This window comes from Leuciscus leuciscus (assembly GCF_965113295.1).
Source record: "Leuciscus leuciscus genome assembly, chromosome: 3".
Lineage (NCBI taxonomy): Eukaryota > Metazoa > Chordata > Actinopteri > Cypriniformes > Leuciscidae > Leuciscus > Leuciscus leuciscus.
The window spans coordinates 47,691,868-47,710,197 of record NC_138727.1 but is presented as its reverse complement, the minus strand read 5'-3'; the positions used below and the strand labels follow the sequence as shown (position 1 = coordinate 47,710,197).

Here is an 18,330-nt window from a genome sequence, read left to right as displayed (position 1 = left end):
ATGAACTTTAAGGGAACTTTAACCTTTTTTTTCATTTTGCAAAACATTATGGGAAAGTTACTTTTGAATGTTCTCTGAACGTTCTAAAAAAGTAGCAACTTTAGACGAAAGTTTTGAGAACATTATTAAAGACCAGATAACTTTTGAACGAACATTCTATAACTAGCGGTGTGACACATCATGTCACAATATATCGTAATACAAAAATGCAACAATACGTATCGTGGATAGTGACAATCTGTATTGTGTATAATTCACCCAAAATGAAAACTACTGTGTGAGAAAAAAATTCAAGTTTTCAGAGTTTTAGTGTCAGTGCTACATTAAACTACTACATATAATGTTGAATATAATGTATAATAATGTTGAATATAATGTATAATAATTAAGGCTGGGAATAAAAATAAAAAAACCTAATTAATCGCACAATTTGTTGTGATTAATCGCAATTAATCGCATTTCCCCCAAACTTGTAATCATCAATATTTAAACATAGAATCACTAATTAAATGAAACAACGCACAAAAAAGGGGGAAAAAAGAAAAATGTCCACACAAATTGGACAGAAAATAGCCCTATATTAAAATATTAAACATCAATATATTATTCTTCATTCAATTCTATGCAAACATACTCAGATTTAACAGATTTATTTTTTGACTAATTATCAAAATAAAGTATAGTCATACAAAGCTATTATTACCAGACCATGTGATCAGAGCAGGTCATTTCACCATTGTTGCCCAGCATGGCTATACCAGCTCAGCAAACAGAAGTCTACTACTGAGAAATTTCCCGTTATTTGAGCGGACTTTTTACTTTGCACTCACTGGTGATCGGTACATGACTGGAGCGTTTAGGCCGTTAACAACAGAGCAGAACGCGCAACGCAAACACGGAACGGAACATTGTGCAGAGAGAGCAGCGCGCCGACACACACACACACACGGAACGGAGAGCGCGGCACAAACACGGAGTGGAAAAGACCCGCTTCGTGAAGTTACTAAACAAGCTGTGCGAGAATGAAACCTGATCGTCGAACACGGAGGGGCGGGACGGCATATTTTCGGCCTTTTCAATTGCAGCCGCAACAGGAAGTCATTAAAACGAGGCAAAAAAAAAAAAAAGGTGCTGCGTCAATTGCGATATTTTTTTTTAAATGCGTAAAACATCTCAAATGAATCGCAAAGATTAACGCGTTAATTCCCCCAGCACTAATAATAATGCAATGGGGGAATATTTGTGTGTCCTGATAATGCCAAATGTCTGATGTTACCAGTAAAAGTGGCCGACATTATTTTAAATATATCTAGTCAGTGACAGAGTGCAAGCATATTCGTCTAAAATAATTCAGTATTTTCAGCTTCAGAATCATGAATATTTTTACTCTGGTGACTCTATTGTCCTGTGCATTGGGTTTCCAGCACCAAGTCCAAGATCATTTACACCCACAATGTAATATCAAATTAAGCATTTTTATCCACAGTACATTTTTTGTTAACCTTTTACCATATGTCTTGGAGTATCGCAATAATATCGTATCGTGAGTTCAGTATCGTGATATGTATCGAATCGTGACATGAGGGTATCGTTACACCCCTATCTATTACCGTTACATTTGTTTAGAACTTTGAGAGAACCTTGCCAGAACGTTCTGCCAAAGTTCCCGAGAACTTTCCCTGTTAGCTGGGATGGAGTCAAAGTACACACACTCAAATCCACCACAAAAACACTCGATCCCGCCATCTGGAAGAAGACGATTATCATTGTGCAGAAAGCAAATCGACTGCTTAACGACAGAACATTCTAGTCATGCAGACACGCTCAAATTAAAGGCAAATAAAAAGCTTGCGGATGTTAAAGAGAAATAAATGCCCGGCTCTGGGGCGGCCTCAGGGAACCAGAGAAATGGATATTGATTGGCTCTCACATAGCAGGCCAATCAAAGCCATTGTAGCTGCATATTACACCGGGCCGAGCGTCCAGCCCTGACCTGATGGATTCTTCCCTGCTTGGCTCTATAGGCAGAAGAAAAGACAGATGGCTCTTTCATTTCGCTTTCAGCATCTTTTTTCCCCCAGTATCCTTTTTCCTCTGATACATTAATAACGGCCAATAATCGTGTCTGTCCAATTATTTGTCCTCTAATCAAAGAAAAAGCTAAAAGGTTGCTTTCCAGGAAGGTCCGGGCGGATGTGTGAATGAATATGGGTTTGCTCGTGAGGTCATCTCTCATTGTCCATGGAAATACACAAATTGATCGTTCACGCACGAGTTCTGCTGCACTACTTTGTCATTGTTGCATATTGTGTGAACTCCCCCTTTATGTGTTCAGAGATTAAAAACAACCTAGAATGGAAGTTAAAGAGATCATTCACTGAAAAAAAAAACATGAACATTTAGCATTATTTATTATAAATAATTTGTATAATATTTATTATATATAAATAAACCTTTTTTCATCAGTGTAACACAAAAGGAGACACTTTGAAGAATCCATTTGGTCGCTCTTTTCCATGCAACTACAATGGGGACTCGATCTTTTAGGCTTCAAAAAGGACTTAAAAGTATCATACAAGTAGCCTATACAATACTATACTACACTTTCAAGTCTTTGAGAGTAGCTTTTTGTGAGCAACCAACCAAATTTAAATCAATAATCACCTAACCCTATCTGCCATAGTTCTGCTTAGCCGGACTGTGAACATTTCATTCTTTTGAGTCGGATCTTTCCAATGAATCAAATGATTCAGGTGATAAAACCAGTTCACACTTGGCATGTTTGGTTGGATTAAAACGAACCCTGGTGTGATTGCTCTGTCACTTATTTGAATAAGTGTGAACGCTGTCATCCTCGCAGCAGATCTGTGTGCGTGTGTGTGTGTGTGTGAGACGCAGTCCTGCCGACTCATTTACACATTTTATGAGCTCTTTACGAGTTCTCAGCTGCTCAAAATACTATCATATGAAGCTACACACATACAGCGAGCCCATTTCGCCCAAAACACAGTATTGTTTTGGATGTTCGGTAAGATCCGTCCCGAAATATCCGTAATAAAAGCTGACCAATCAGGTTGTGAATGAATCCCTATGCCTTTAGGTTCGTTGTTAAAATGCTAATGTGAACTTTTTTTTTCTTTTTGGTTCGGACCAAACGAACCAAGCGAACCGAACTACAAGTGTGAACACACCCTTAGTCTTCATTCATTGTAATTGCATGCAAAAGTACAATCTTTAAATACCTTTTACTTTCCAAAGAAAGTCACACAGGTTTGGAAGAACACAAGGGAGAGTAAATTACAGTATGCCAGTTTTAATTGTTGGGTGAACTTTCCCTTTAACAAGCATCTTTAACTTCATATGCAAATTTAATTCAGCACTGTTTTAATAGAAAGAATTCTAAGAGCCCTTTCACACCTACCTTGTTAGGTCCAGATTTTTTGACTTTTTCAGATCCGAATCAAAATATAAGGTAGAAGGAGCCGTTTACAAACCAATCAATGTCAAGACGCAGCCCACATAGATGATGACGACAGGATGCAAGTATGTCATGTAAAGTTCTTTAGTGCACTCGCATAATTGCAATGTGAAACCAAACCAAAACTTACCGAAAGTATAAAATGTATCAAAATATGAACTTTGGTTCGGACCTTGGTGCGGACTTTCAGGTGTGAAAACGCCCTAAAAAAGAAAGGACTCTCTCAGCTTGTGATGAAGTAAAAAAAGGAAAATCTGAGGATGAAGTAAAACATTAGCAAACTCAGAAAGGAAACAAAATGAGGCCCGTCTCAGCCTGGATTAATGTGCAGCGCGAACGCTCTTTCACAAATTGATTTCTCTCAGGTAGAAACGGCAAATGTCCTTGCCTCGTATCAGTGGCGCTCTCGACTGATAAATCTTCCCACCACTGGGGCTGGAAACCTTTGAAAGGATGTTGAATTCCTTCATACTAGTATTCCTCTGTCGGTCAGGCTCAGTAACATGAAAAACCCCGGCACTGTAAAGAAAATAATTGGACTTTGCTTGGTTTTTTAATGAGTCTATCCTCAGGGGGTTTGAGCGAAGTACAACTTAAATGATAAAAAAATTGACACGTTCACATGATCAGCCTCGCATCAACAAAATCACCCCCTAAGATTGCATCCACGAAAGCCAGCTGTGATCCTTCACAAAAATGCAAATAACCGAATAAGAGAAATTTGTGTTGTGGAGCTCTTTACTTATGGATATCACAAGGGGGCTGAAATGACATGACATGCTTTTCCTTCTTCTTTAGAGGGCTGGGAATAAAAAAATATTCATATTTGAAATGTCTGGTGTGACGGCAAGGACAGACAAACTGCTCAATGACTGCCAGGCATCTCTGTGAGGACAAACTGAACAGAATATAAAGGAGAAGGAGTGGGTCATGATTGATTTGAGAGTGACAAACATGTCAGGAGAGACTCCAGAGCTGTGCCAATGGGATCCAATTGGGAAACTGTCCGACTCTGAAGTTACTGAAGTCATTAAAGACTCCAGAGAAAGAAAAAACAGTTCTACTATTACTGTATATTCCAGGAGCACCAACATTTTGAAAACTAAACTTCTGCATTCACAAGTGAACACTGATTACTCATGACAGTACAATCCTTGCAAGTGATTTTAGCCTGATATGTCAAGCACGACCACTGTTGAGAAGACTAGATAAAGGCTGATCTGATTTAAGGCTGATTTAACAATAATAAAAACAATAACATCTGTAAAAAAAAAAAATTTTTTTTTTTTTTTTTTTTTTTACAGGGGCCAGATTCTATGTTGTCGACACACCTCCATTATATATACACCTCCATTATATATATGATATACACATATCAGTAAAAACAATCAAATCTGTAACATTTTAAACTCTCATTCTTAAAGGTTAAAATTTTTATATTCTTACAGAGTTAGAACTCTACTCTTATTAAAATTAACCAATGGTCATCTTGAGTATCATACTTGCCCCTTGAAACAGAGTGGCAAGGCGTAGGGGTGAAAATATTCCCCTAAGAAATGGGACACCACTACAACACCTGTTACACGTCATTATACGTTGTTGCTAGCGCCTACGTCACAGGAGATGCGCCAATGTTTATCACAAACTTCCAAAATGCCGTCGTCAGCTGTAGTCTTGCGTGAGTTACAGCTATTTTTTTGCATTTTTCTTCTGAAGTTCGCAGAAAACAACGGAGTGACAATATCTTCGACGCCTAATGCTGCGTTCACACCAAACGCGAATAGAGCGTCTGGCGCGAGTGATTTCAATGTTAAGATGCGTTACGCGCGTCTGGAGGTCTTGCGCCGCGAATGAGGCGTTTTGCGCGTCCACTTTGCTTCAAACTTTTGCTTTTTACACGCGTCATATTGTTAACGAACTTTAGCGATTTTTTTGCAACCGTTTCTTTGAAGAACATGACCGTAAATATGAACACAAGATTGAATGTGACATAAAGAAAATGATTATTGGCAGTTATGTTGCCTCTAGCCGGTGTATGCAGGTACATTTCTCATACCCCTTCGTTTGATGTGTGGTCCCGAAAAATCTTCGTTTCAAGGGCTATCTGGCCCTTCCCCCTACCCCTACCCCTCCAACCAAAAGAGAATCGAGACAACCCTACCCCTTCACGGGAACGCGCAAAATGGAGGGGTAGGGCCAAGGGGTAGGGGCAAGGGGTGAATTGGGATTGGGCCTAAGATCATGATAACCACAGGTAAAACCACAGATGGTACCGTAAAAATAAAAAATGACAATATGGTTTCTATGGTATCTGAAATGGCTTTATGTTATTTAGTCAATCAACACATTTAGTATAAATACAAATGCACAAAACTATCTTATATCAAATGTATCTGCAATTTGCCCTATATTTTATTTAAAGTCCCCCTGTAGTCAATTATTGTATCCCTTTAAACCAGGGATGGGCAACTTCGGTCCTGGAGGGCCATTGTCCTACAGAGTTTAGCTCCAACCCTAATCAAACACACCTGAACAAGCTAATCAAGGTCCTCAGGATTACTAGAAAATTACAGGCAGGTGATTTTTTCAGGGTTGGAGCTAAACTCTGCAGGACAGCGGCCCTCCAGGACCGAAGTTGCCCATCCCTGCTTTAAACTAATCTTTAATCACCAAAATGACATATTTAAACGTTTTTTTCCTTGAAAAAAATCATCATGCCTTAAAATAGCTTGAATGTAACTCGACACCCTTGCCTCATTTAGTATACGCGGTTCTATGAATATTCAAATGAGCCCCGCCTCCACTCACTCACTCCAGCTCAAAGATCCACTCGTTGACGATCACACTTTGATCTGATTGGTTACAAGGTAGTTTGTGACGTCAGAAACACCAGCGATTTCAAACCGTGTTTTTGAGACAGTCTTTGGTTCACTGCAGTTTTAAGGAGAAAATACTCAGCAATGGTGTCGACTTATGAATTTGCACATGGTTAGTCTTAAAGCATATTAAAAACTCCTCATAGACACATAAACAACATTAAAAACTTGATTTTCACCACAGGGGGACTTTCATACTTAATACATGTCTACATTGATAATATAATAAAATTTAATATGAATATCCTACATTTCTACTACTATACCATGTTTACAGTCAGTGTTACTACAGTAAATCCATAGTAAATTTTGGTGATTTGTGGATTGAAAGTATTCTACCTGGATTGTTTGTCGTATCAGATGTTTTTCCGCGTCAGTGTTGTTGAGAGCGTCAGCGTTGGTTTCACCTGGCTTTAAACTAGTTTAAATCACCAAGACATTTGTGTTTGTATCGGAGACTTCTGCGCTGAACTCGAACGCTTCTCACTAGATCTCACTGCGCTGTTTAATGGTCGCGTGATTGAGACGGTCAGCTGGTAAACGCATTTCTTCTAAGCTCACGCTGTGCTGTCTTTTAGGCAGAGATAATAAATGGTCCGTGTGCCGCTTTTGCCGCGTTTAATGTTTCTCATAAGCGACAGAAATGGCAGCGCTTATCAGTTACCAAATTTAGTTTCACTCACGGTTTACTGCTACACCTGGCCTAAAATCTAGTGCTGTCAGTTTGTGCTGCCACTGTGAAACTGCATGATTTGTAAATGATGCGTGGCGGGCCACATATAATGTATTCTAATAGACAAGCTGCGAGCCGTTTAAAATTCATCCCCGGGCCACAATTGGCCTGCGGCCGGACCTTGGACACCCCTGCTCTACTCTGATAGTACACCTATGAATGTAAAATCCAGTCTTAACTGAAAGTCTAGGCTTCATTCAAAATCGATAAAGCAGAAAATCATAGCGCTATTGGGTTCACGAATCAGGGCAACTGGAATGTGTGAGGAATTGTGAAACAATGCATCGAAATCAACCGGATTAACCGATTGATCAACTTAAAGAGTCTTAACGAGGGCAAATATTTGAGCCTGAAGGAAAAACATCAACAATATTAACTTCAAAAAGATAAAATTGTGCGCGTGTGGATTAGAGTTCTGCTTCCGAATGATGCAACCTTCGTACAATTCCCTAGAAACGCATCTAAATGTGCTGCAGCTCATGCGGCTTATACTTCTCTCAAACAAAATAATCAATTTACACAGTGCAAGTGAGTGAGACTCACTACTATCGCTATGTGCATCACACAAAGCCAATGTGCAATATGTTTATAGTGTTTTTATAGTGTTTTGCCACCTTTTTTTCTAAGCTTGACAGCCTGTGGTCTCAAAATGTTTTAACCAGAAGACACGGATGACAAGGATTACATGAATTTATAATATCTCATTAAATGAAAAAACTTGTCAGTGGTCTTGTGTTGACAAATTAATCTTGTATAAAATCGTCTCCGCACAATTGACATACAGTACATGACAAATTTTGTATTCAAAAAGCGAACTTTCTTAGTTTATATCTCTAAAGGGGGATGCTGTCAAATGCACAGATGGAGGCTTTTACGGTTTAATACCAGAGCAAAATAATCATGCGCGCATGGCGTGTGCATACGTGTGGAGACTGACCTCTTCTTCTCGGATTCGTATTTGCTGAGCAGTTTCTGCAAGCCTCCGTTCTTGAAGCCTTGCGAATGTGATGCCGGAGCTCCTACTGTGACCACATCATAGAAGGAATCTGTGGAGGAAACAGCAAACATCCTTCAACAGGCCATACAAATCACAAACAAGCCCACGGCGCACGATTTACGTCTATATTTCATCGTTTTATGTGCTTCCTGTTGTTTTGCGAATACATCCAAACAGCCTGTTCCAGCTGAAGAACTGTGATGCATCTATTGAACAGGGTGTAGAGAGGAATGACGTGCTGTTTAGACATATTTAAATGTGTGATGCGTTTCAAGTATGGAAATCGCCTGCACAACAACAAGGCTCCAGAATGAATACTTGTGAATATCACAAGTAATATGAACAAGATAGTATATGCTAGAGTTTTATCCAAATTTCCAGCTACTACACAGTACATACATAGTACTTAACTACCCACAATCCTGAGCAATATCCAACTTTATGAATACCAAAAGTGAATTGATTTCTTTGTATTTTAGTCCTTTTTAATGAAATATCAACGGAAAATTACATCAAGACCAGCTCATGGACTCTTCAGGAGAAAATCTCAGTACTCCAGGAATACAATCTCAGGCATCATTAGACGACTAAACATTAAGAGCCATATGCTACGAGGAACAAATGGGTCGCTCCATGAACCAACTACTGTGCAACTGTGCAAATAATATATTCCTTGTATATTTTATATCCTATAAAATGTGTGGTTGTAAAACACTTGTGTTTGTTGCAACTGTTCTGACAATACAATTCACTGAACAAATGGAACACGCAGACTTTATGAGACTTATTCAAATGATTCACCTGAGATCAGATTGCTTTGGTTTAAGGCTTAAAGGAACACGCCGACTTTTTGGGACTTTAGCTTATTCACCGTATCCCCCAGAGTTAGATAAAGCCATACATACCCTTCTCATCTCCGTACGTGCTGTAACTCTGTCTGACACACCCACCGCTAGCCTAGCTTAGCACAAAGACTGAAGGTAAACGGCTCCAGCTAGCATACTGCTCCCAACAAGTGACAAAATAATGCCAACATTTTCCTATTTACATGTTGTGATTTGTATAGACACAGCGTGTACAAATAACAAGGTCACATGAGACACAACCATCTTCTAACCGTATAAATACTGGGAACTATATTCTCAGAAGGCGAAGCACTGCTATTTGGGCGGAGTGATTTGCTCGCAGCACCTGAGAAGCCCCGTGGTGAGCAGCAGAGAGTTCGCTCGGAGTTGGAGTAAATCACTCCACAGAAGTAGCAGTGCTTCGCCTTCTGAGAATATAGTTCCCAGTATGTATACGGTTAGAAGATGGCTTTGTCTCATGTGACCTTGTTATTTGTACATGCTGTGACTATACAAATCACAACATGTAAATAGGAAATATTGGGAACAGTATATATATTGGGAACAGTATGCTAGCTGGAGCCGTTTACCTCCAGTCTTTGTGCTAAGCTAGGCTAGCGGTGGGTGCGTCAGACAGAGTTACAGCACGTACGGAGATGAGAAGGGTATGTATGGACTTATCTAACTCTGGGGGATACAGTGAATAAGCTAAAATCCCCAAAAGTAGGTGTGTTCCTTTAAATCTAAAGGTTTCAATAATCGAAAGAACTCTTTCCCACTATAAAGAACCTTTTGTGGAATGGAAAGATTCCATGGATGTTGAAGGTTCTTAATGGAACCATCAGTGCCAATAAAGAACCTTTATTTTTAAGAGTGTACAGGCAATATAGGCGGTTGCTTAGAGCATAAACGGTGGAGAATATTAATAAATATCACAACATCCTGACATTCATCACCCAATATACACTGAAAGAAAGTGGCGACCAAACGATTCAAACATGAAATTTGCAGTGGTTTAATTTTTAACACCCATTTTTACACTAATTGTGGCCCATTTTCATAATTTAACCTCGATTTCTCAAAGCCGCCAATGGAGAAAATGAATGTGAAATATTGTGTGCGGTCACTGTGGAGGTCATACACTGCATCTGCAGTATTTCTGCTAGATATATGCAAGGTCAACCAATCGGCTCCACGGGAAGTGAGCACGAAACATTAAACAGAAAATAATGATTCAGGTCCCTTCAAACATGGGATCGTGACGATCCTTCGCTCCGTTCCTTCGCTAATGACGACGAGGTTCTTGTGTGACGACTCGGATCCCACCCTCATGCTCTCGCCGCTCCCCGGCCTCTTCAGGAGACTCTAATTGGCTGTTTCACAACAGTGCACCCACACGATGAATACAGTGGCATATATACAGGTCAGGATCATCCGTCACGCATGGCCCAATTTGGAGGCGATTTGTGCAGGTTCTTGCAGGCTCTATAAATGGAGGCTCTGATCCAAGGGGCTCAGGCACCTGTGTCTCTCAGTGGTGGAGATGAATTATTTGCAGAGGACTAGAAACCTTTAAAGTAGGGCTGTCAGTTCAACACGTTAATTTACTGCAATTAATTCTGTACTGTATGAAAGTATGCAAAAAATATAAACAATTATACCAATTAAAGGGATAGTCCACCCAAAAAGATCAGTGTCATCATTTCCTCACCCTAATGTAGATCCAAACGTGTCTTTCTTTCTATTGTGGAACATAAAAGTGGACATTTTGAAGAATGCTGATGACTAAACATTTTTGGTTCCCATTGACTTCCATAGTATGTGCAAAAACTCAATGAAAGTCAATGGGAACTGAAACTTGTCTTGTTTTGTGTTCTGCTGCAGAGAGAAATGCATACAGGTTTGGAACAACATGAGCAGTGTTGGGGAATGTTACTTTTAAAAGTAATGCGTTATTGTGTTACTCCCTTAACCAACTGCATTACTTAATTACTTTTTATGTAAAGTAATTACATTACAGTAATTACATTAATTTTGCGTTACTTGGGCAGGGCTTGGTTTGTTTTTTAATAACAAAAAACCCCATTGCTCTCGCGCATCACAGCAGACATCCGCATGTTTAGAAAGCCATGCAAATTCAACTTTTAGAAAACATTGATATTTTGTGTTTTTTTTCCATTCCACTGCATCTCATATTAAAAAATAAATAAAAAATACTCTGTTTGATCGGCGCCTCTGATCTTTGTTTTAAACTATGCATAAATACATGATGCTGTTTTGTTCATAATTGTTTACGAGATTAACGAAATTATATTTGATTTATAAACATTATTTTAAATGTTATGCACATTTTTTGTCATGTTATTTCATTGCCCAATATTAAGCTCATTGCGCCCTAGGAGACAAGCTAAAAACGTTTCCCCCCTAACTGAAACTAAGTTAGAATATAATAATTATATTAAATTCGAATATAATTCTCATATAAGTAATATTTAATTATAAAACTCAAATATCTTTCAGCCATTTTGACAGCCCTAGAGCGTAGTACAAACCTTTCAGCTGTGCTGCCATTCTGGACTGCAGAAGAATAGGACGCAAGAGAAGAAAGCTCAACACTCTTCTGCATTAAAAACAAAAAAAGTTATTTAAAGTTCTTTTTGGCTTATTAGTATGGTTGCAGTCCCTCTGCCTTGTCCTGCTGGCCACACTGGGCTTTTGTCAGTGATTATTGTAATGTGATTAACGTGATTATTGCAATTAGTTGAATTATATAATTCATAATAACGTGTAATTAATTAGATGAACAGTTTTAATTTGATTGACAGCTCTAGTCAATGTGAAATTGTTTCTGCAACGTATTTTAAAGTGAAATAGGCTATTCAATTATAAACGTAAGGTGAGGCTTGACATTTGAATGTGTGAATAGCTTCAGAAAGAAAAACACTTCCATATCTTTAAAACCGACATTTGAAAACTTTTTCAAATAAAAAAATATTTGACGTTATGGTCCTTAAGAGCAGCTAAGTGCTTGTCAGCACTAGGCAAAAAAGAAAAAGAAAGACATAGATGGCGTGTTGCTGGTAAGAAGTTGAAGGCCAGCCTGTAAATTGCTGTCCACCACTGTCACCTCAGGACTTCTGGTTGAAGCAGTAAACAAAATCGGCTTCTAGGAAATTGTGTGTGAGCATTGTCTTTAAAGACGCAGCACCATTAACAACATGAATCCAGTTGAATCAGGAGATGGTGTCTGGCTTTTAAACTTTCATTCTGTCACTCAGCTGTTCAGTATCAGACTCTCTGTCATGGCTGAAAAAAACATTCTTCTGTACATAAATATCATAATTTAACATTAGCAATCAATCACCTATTCATAATTGATTTTTTCTTTAAAAAGTATTCATGTTAGCCAGCAGCCATATCACCCTGTAGTCCAAGACTGGTTGCCCACTGAAGCTAAGCAGGGCTGAGCCTGGTCAGTACCTGGATGGGAGACTCCTGGGAAAACCAGGTTGCTGCTGGAAGAGGTGTAAGTGAGGCCAGTAGGGGGCGCTCACCCTGGTGTCTGTGTGGGTCCTAACACCCCAGTAGAGTGACGGGGACACTATACTGTCAAAGAGCACCGTCCTTCGGATGAGACGTTAAACCGAGGTCCTGACTCTCTGTGGTTATTATAAATCCCATGGCACTTCTCGTAAAAGAGTCAGGGTGTAACCCCGGTGTCCTGGCCACATTCCCTCCATCGCCCATTGCCAATCATGGCCTCCTAATAATCCCCATCCACTGAATTGGCTCTATCACTCTCTCTCTCCTCTCCACCTATCGCTGGTGTGTGTGGTGTGTGTGTGGTGAGCGCACTGGTGCCGTTGTACTGTGTCTGCCGTCGCATCATGTGGATGCTCACACTGGTGGTGTTGAGGAGAGATCCCGACATGATTGTAAAGTGCTTTGGGTGTACAGTAGTACATATGAAAGTGCTATATAAATGCCTCATTCATTCATTCGTGTTCATATTATATACAGTACTACTAGTGTATATAATATATACTGTTTTAAAGGTTCAGGGATTTTATTGAACCATTTTATTAAATTAAATTGATAAAAAAGAACAATCTTTTACATGGTTTATATATATATATAACATTCTTTTAATCTTTCTATTCATCAAAGAATCCTGAAAAAAGGTATAAATAATATTACAAAGAAATTATTTAACAATTGTATAAAAATATTATACAAAAGTATTCAAAAATATGAAGCAGTACAACTGTTTTCATCATTAATAATAATAATGATAAATGTTTCTTGATCATCAAATCATCATATTATGATGTTGAAAATTCATCTTTGATCACAGGAGTAAAATGCATTTGAACATTTATTCAAATAGAGAAAAGTTATTTTAAATTGTAATAATATTTCACAATATAACTGATTTTACTGTATTTTTTATATCAAATAAATGCAGCCTTGTTGAGCAGAAGAGACTTATTTCAGAAACAATAACAAATCTTACCAAACCCAACCTTTTAAACGGTAAAGAATATATATATATTTAAATATTTGAAATTACTAAAAAAAGAGATTCATTATTTAAGCATCTAAAATCGAAACAACAAGAGATTTAAACGAGATATTTCAAGCTTGATGCATTGGCAGTATTTGTAAAACACTTCACAGTTGCGGTGAATGCTATTATTTTGACATGCATCTTGTCAAATGCCCTTGTCCATGCCCTTCTGGCTGGACTCCCAGCATGTGCGACCAAACCCCTACAGATGATCCAGAATGCTGCAGCTCGTCTTGTCTTCAACGAGCCCAAGAGGGCCCACGTCACTCCTCTGTTCATCTCTCTGCACTGGCTACCTCTCGCTGCTCGCATCAAGTTCAAGGCACTGACGCTTGCTTACAGATCCATCACAGGCTCAGCTCCCTCCTACTTTCACTCACTCCTACGAGTCTACATCCCTACCAGACACCTACGATCGGTCAACGAGCGACGTCTCGTGGTTCCATCACAGAAAGCCACAAAATCACTTTCCAGAACATTCTCATTTACAGTTCCATGCTGGTGGAACGCTTTCCCCACCCTCATCCGGAATGCAGAATCCCTGACAACATTCAAAAAACAGCTGAAAACCAATCTCTTCCGTGAGCACTTAACCTTATAGAAAAAAAAAAAAAAAATCCTTTCCCTTTGAAACATCACTTATCAGGCTTATGCTACTCTGAATAATACCTGAACTTCGTATTTTGAGCACTTCCTGCGTTGTTGTTGCTTTTGCCTCTTTATGATGACTCGCTGAACTTAGTCCTAATTTGTAAGTCGCTTTGGATAAGGGCGTCTGCTAAATGACTAAATGTAAATGTAAATCTTGTCCAATCAGGAGTGAGTCTGAGTCTCCTGCTGTGCTGAAAGTGTATGCTGTCATATCCTCATTTACTGGTCTGCACCTGTCAACATCTCCCCGCTGACTGTCCCGCCACCTGCCACTGGGACACACATGTGTGAAGTGAAGCACCAGAGGCGGCGGGGCTAACTGCACTTTGCTAATAGGGTGATGTACTGATCTTTGGGACCACCATGCACTGCTTCCCAGAACTAAATAAACATCCAGACACAAACTACAGAGGGAGGGAGACAAAGAGAAGCTCTGTCGTACTCTATAAGTAATGCACCTCTACTCCTGCAGTATATAGTATGCATACTGACTACACACAGTAAGCATAGCATGTGTGAAGTATACAACACTGCACAGAAAATACATATATTTAAATGATATTAATAATGTACACAACTGCCAAAAGTTTAGAATAATTACGTTTTTAATGATTTTAAATATAGATGATCACCAAGGCTTATTTGTTTCAAATTGTGAAATATTATTACAATTTAATAACTTTTTTCTATGTGAATATATTGTCAAATGTATTTTATTCCTGTGATCAAAGCAGAATTTTCAGCATCATTACTCCAGTCTTCAGTGTCACATGATCCTTCAGAAATCATTCCAATATGATGATTTGATGCTCAAGAAATATTTCTGATTATTATCAATGTTGAAAACAGTTGTGCTGCTTCATATTTTGGAGGAAACCATGATACATACTAAGCAGCAAAAACTGTTTCTAACATTGATAATAAAAAAATAAAAAAAACTATAATTAATAATTGAGTACCAATATTAACCAATAATAGAGCAATAATTGAAAATTAAATACAATTTTAAAATATATTCAAATAGAAAAAAGTTATTTAAATTGTAATAATTATTCACAATTTTACAGTGCATTTTGATCAAATAAATGCAGCCTTGATGAGCATAAGAGACTTCTTTCAAAAACATGAAAAAATCATTAATTGTAATTATTCCAAACTTTTGACCGGTAATGTATATTAATATAGAACTTTATAAATAAACATTTATATTATTCATGTTATTTTTTACCAAGTTAAATATAAATGCAATGGAATGAGATCATGTGACAAAAGAAGCATATTACTGTTTGAAATATTTATACATGTTTCTTATGTATGCTGTACAGAGTGTATATTCAGTACGCTATGAATCCCGAGAATATGAACAGAGGGAATAAGAAAGCTTGGGACGCACCTGTTTTTCTTGGACACGTCACCCGCATTCTCTGTGTGTGCAGGTTGATGGGAACGAACTCCAGATATTTCTGGCCTTTGCTGCAGCTGGGCTTGAACGACGGGCCTGGGAAAGATCACCAAAAGCCAAACGTTTAAATATAATCTGGTTCAGTCATCGTTCAAGAGCAAAACAAACAGGCAGAAGAGCACAAACAAACAGCGAGGGGCTCTGCCATCTGCTTCTATTGATTTACAGCTTCATGCAAATACATCCGTTTACTATTAGTCCGAGTTTGTATGCGTTGCATGCGACGCGTTCGAGTACAAAGTGACGACCTGATCAAATGAATGCCATGTTGGTCTGATTAAATGAATAAAAAGAAGGCAATTAAACATCAATTAAAAGCGAGAGCCAAAGCAAAGAGCCTTCAAGCAAAGGCCTTTCATTTAAAGGTGTGAAGGGAGACACATAAAAGAAGTCCTGGATGACCTTGAGTGACTCGTGCTTTAGTAATGACCGCTGAGAGACGCACCACTGCATCAAAACATCACAATCTGATCACAGTTGCAAATATCACTCTCCCAAATACCAGCTCATTTATTCTTAAATCCACTAAGCACCGGATTTTGCTGAAATGAGGCACCACCTGCTTTGTGCAAAAACAACCCAATTAAAATCTTAAGAAACGGATACTGTAAGCCCCTATGGTGAAGCAAATATCGCCCAGCGACACACGGCAGGCTTTTGATCCCTTCAATGTAATATATGCAAATATAGCCAACAAAGATTCTTTGAAATGTTATCAGTACTCTTAAGAACTTTCAAACTGAACAAATCATCTGAGCAACTGTGCTGTGAGTAGACAAAGAAATAATATAAATACACTGGTGATAAATAAATAACTTAGAGAGTGAAAATGCTGGGTTCTTTTAACAAAAGACAGCTAAAAAAAACTAATTAGGGCATTTTTGCATGCTTTTTATGATATTAGTGCCCTCCAAATTTATATGATTACTCTCAATTCTCAGAATTTTGTTTTGTTTTCTATATCACAAAAGTACTAAAATGTATCAAGTACTGTGTTGGCTAAGTTACTTTAAAGTCCCCCTGTGGTGAAAATCAAGTTTTTAATATTGTTTATATGTGTATGTGGTGTTTTTAATATGCTTTAAGACAAACCATGTGTGAATTCACTAGTCGACACCATTGCTGAGTATTTTCTCCTTAAAACTGCAGTGAACCAAAAGCCCTATTTACACGGGATAAGTATTACCTGGTGACCTCAAGTCATTTGTAATAATTGCGGAGGTTGTCTGTGATCTTAATCCAGCGCGAATCGGCAATGTCTGTAATTTGTAAAGTGAAAATTCCCCCGCAAATGACCTACCATATTTCGCCGAACACCGAGGTCCTGTGATAATATTAGTCCCGTGTGAATCGGCATCTCTGTGATTTGGCGGGGTCGTTTATAATTTTTTCAAGTTTTTTGTTTCCTGTGCGCTTTTTTATCCATCTTTCGAGAAGAATGGAGGCTGCGTTTGAGTGTTTACATCATACAACTGTACAATTTGCAGAAAGATAAAGCTGAAAACCTTGATTAGATGGAGATGGATGACATTGTATAGCAGCATGTGGTTAGGAACATTCTTCTGTTCATGATATATCATACAGCTAGACCTATAATAACGACAAGACATTTCCAAGCAATAGCCTATTGACATCATATCCAGGAGATAAGTCAGTAAATTCGAGTAAAATCACAGGCTCCGCTTATCCCGTGCGAATGCGCCACACGAAATTCAGATGTGTGTGTGTGTGTGTGTATAATACTAATCCAGTGCGAATAGGGCTAAAGACAGTCTCAAAAACACGGTTTGAAACCACTGGTGTTTCTGACGTCACAGACTACCTTGTAACCAATCAGATCAACGTGTGATCGTCAACGAGTGGATCTCTGAGCTGCTGTGAGTGAGTGGAGGCGGGGCTCATTTGAATATTCATAGAACCGTATATAAATGAGGCAAGGGTGTAGAGTTACATTCAAGCTATTTTAAGGCATGAAGAAATGTTTTCAAGGAAAACTTTTAAATATGTCCTTTTGGTGATCAAAGACGAGTTTTAAGGGAATGATTGATTGCAGGGGGACTTCAAAACAGTTATTAATTACTAGCTTCTAATTACATTTTCAACAGCGTAATTAGATAACTGTACTAAAAAGTATTGGATTGCATATTACTAATTACTTTCTCAATCCCATATCAACCATGACCAGATGAACAATACAAGGATAGACATAAAAATGCTCTTTGTTCATTCAAATAAATAATATAACAATCATAAATTATTCTTAAACTGACAAAAGTATTTCAAGGGGAGGGGTGCATTAAAAATTTGACGTTAAATTTTGATGTTTAAGCCACTATTGTTTTTATATAGAATTGTTCTGTAATCTATAAAGTATTTAAAGCAATTACATCAGAAGTAATTGTAATTAAATGATAGAAAAAGGAAGAGTAATCCCTTACTTCAGTTATAGTAATCATTATAGCCAACACTGATTAAGTACAACAAAAACTACTGTGTATAATACAATTAGTTTACAAATTAAACAAACAATTATTAAACCAAAAACAAACAAATCAATACATTTTTGGGGAAAATTGTCAAGAGATTAAAGTCAAAGCAAAAATGCATGATCTTAAAACAGGCTTCATTTTGATAATAGGCTTTCATTTTATTTGATGCAAAACTTAAGCACATATTAAGTATATAATTCATATTATCAATGGTGATTATCATTACTGTAGT

At 38.1% G+C, this 18,330-nt stretch overlaps 1 protein-coding gene across 7 annotated transcripts in view; it reads right to left on the bottom strand.

Moving 5' to 3' along the window:
* Nucleotides 1-18,330, bottom strand: part of inpp4b (inositol polyphosphate-4-phosphatase type II B) — a 175,585-nt gene that overhangs the window by 49,270 nt on the left and 107,985 nt on the right. For all 7 annotated transcript variants that reach the window (XM_082164272.1, XM_082164274.1, XM_082164273.1 and 4 more), the window contains 2 exons: nt 15,541-15,645; nt 8,025-8,133 (listed from right to left, as the gene is read on the bottom strand). In XM_082164272.1, coding sequence (XP_082020398.1) covers nt 8,025-8,133; nt 15,541-15,645 — 214 coding nt within the window. The remainder of the gene's footprint in view (nt 1-8,024; nt 8,134-15,540; nt 15,646-18,330) is intronic.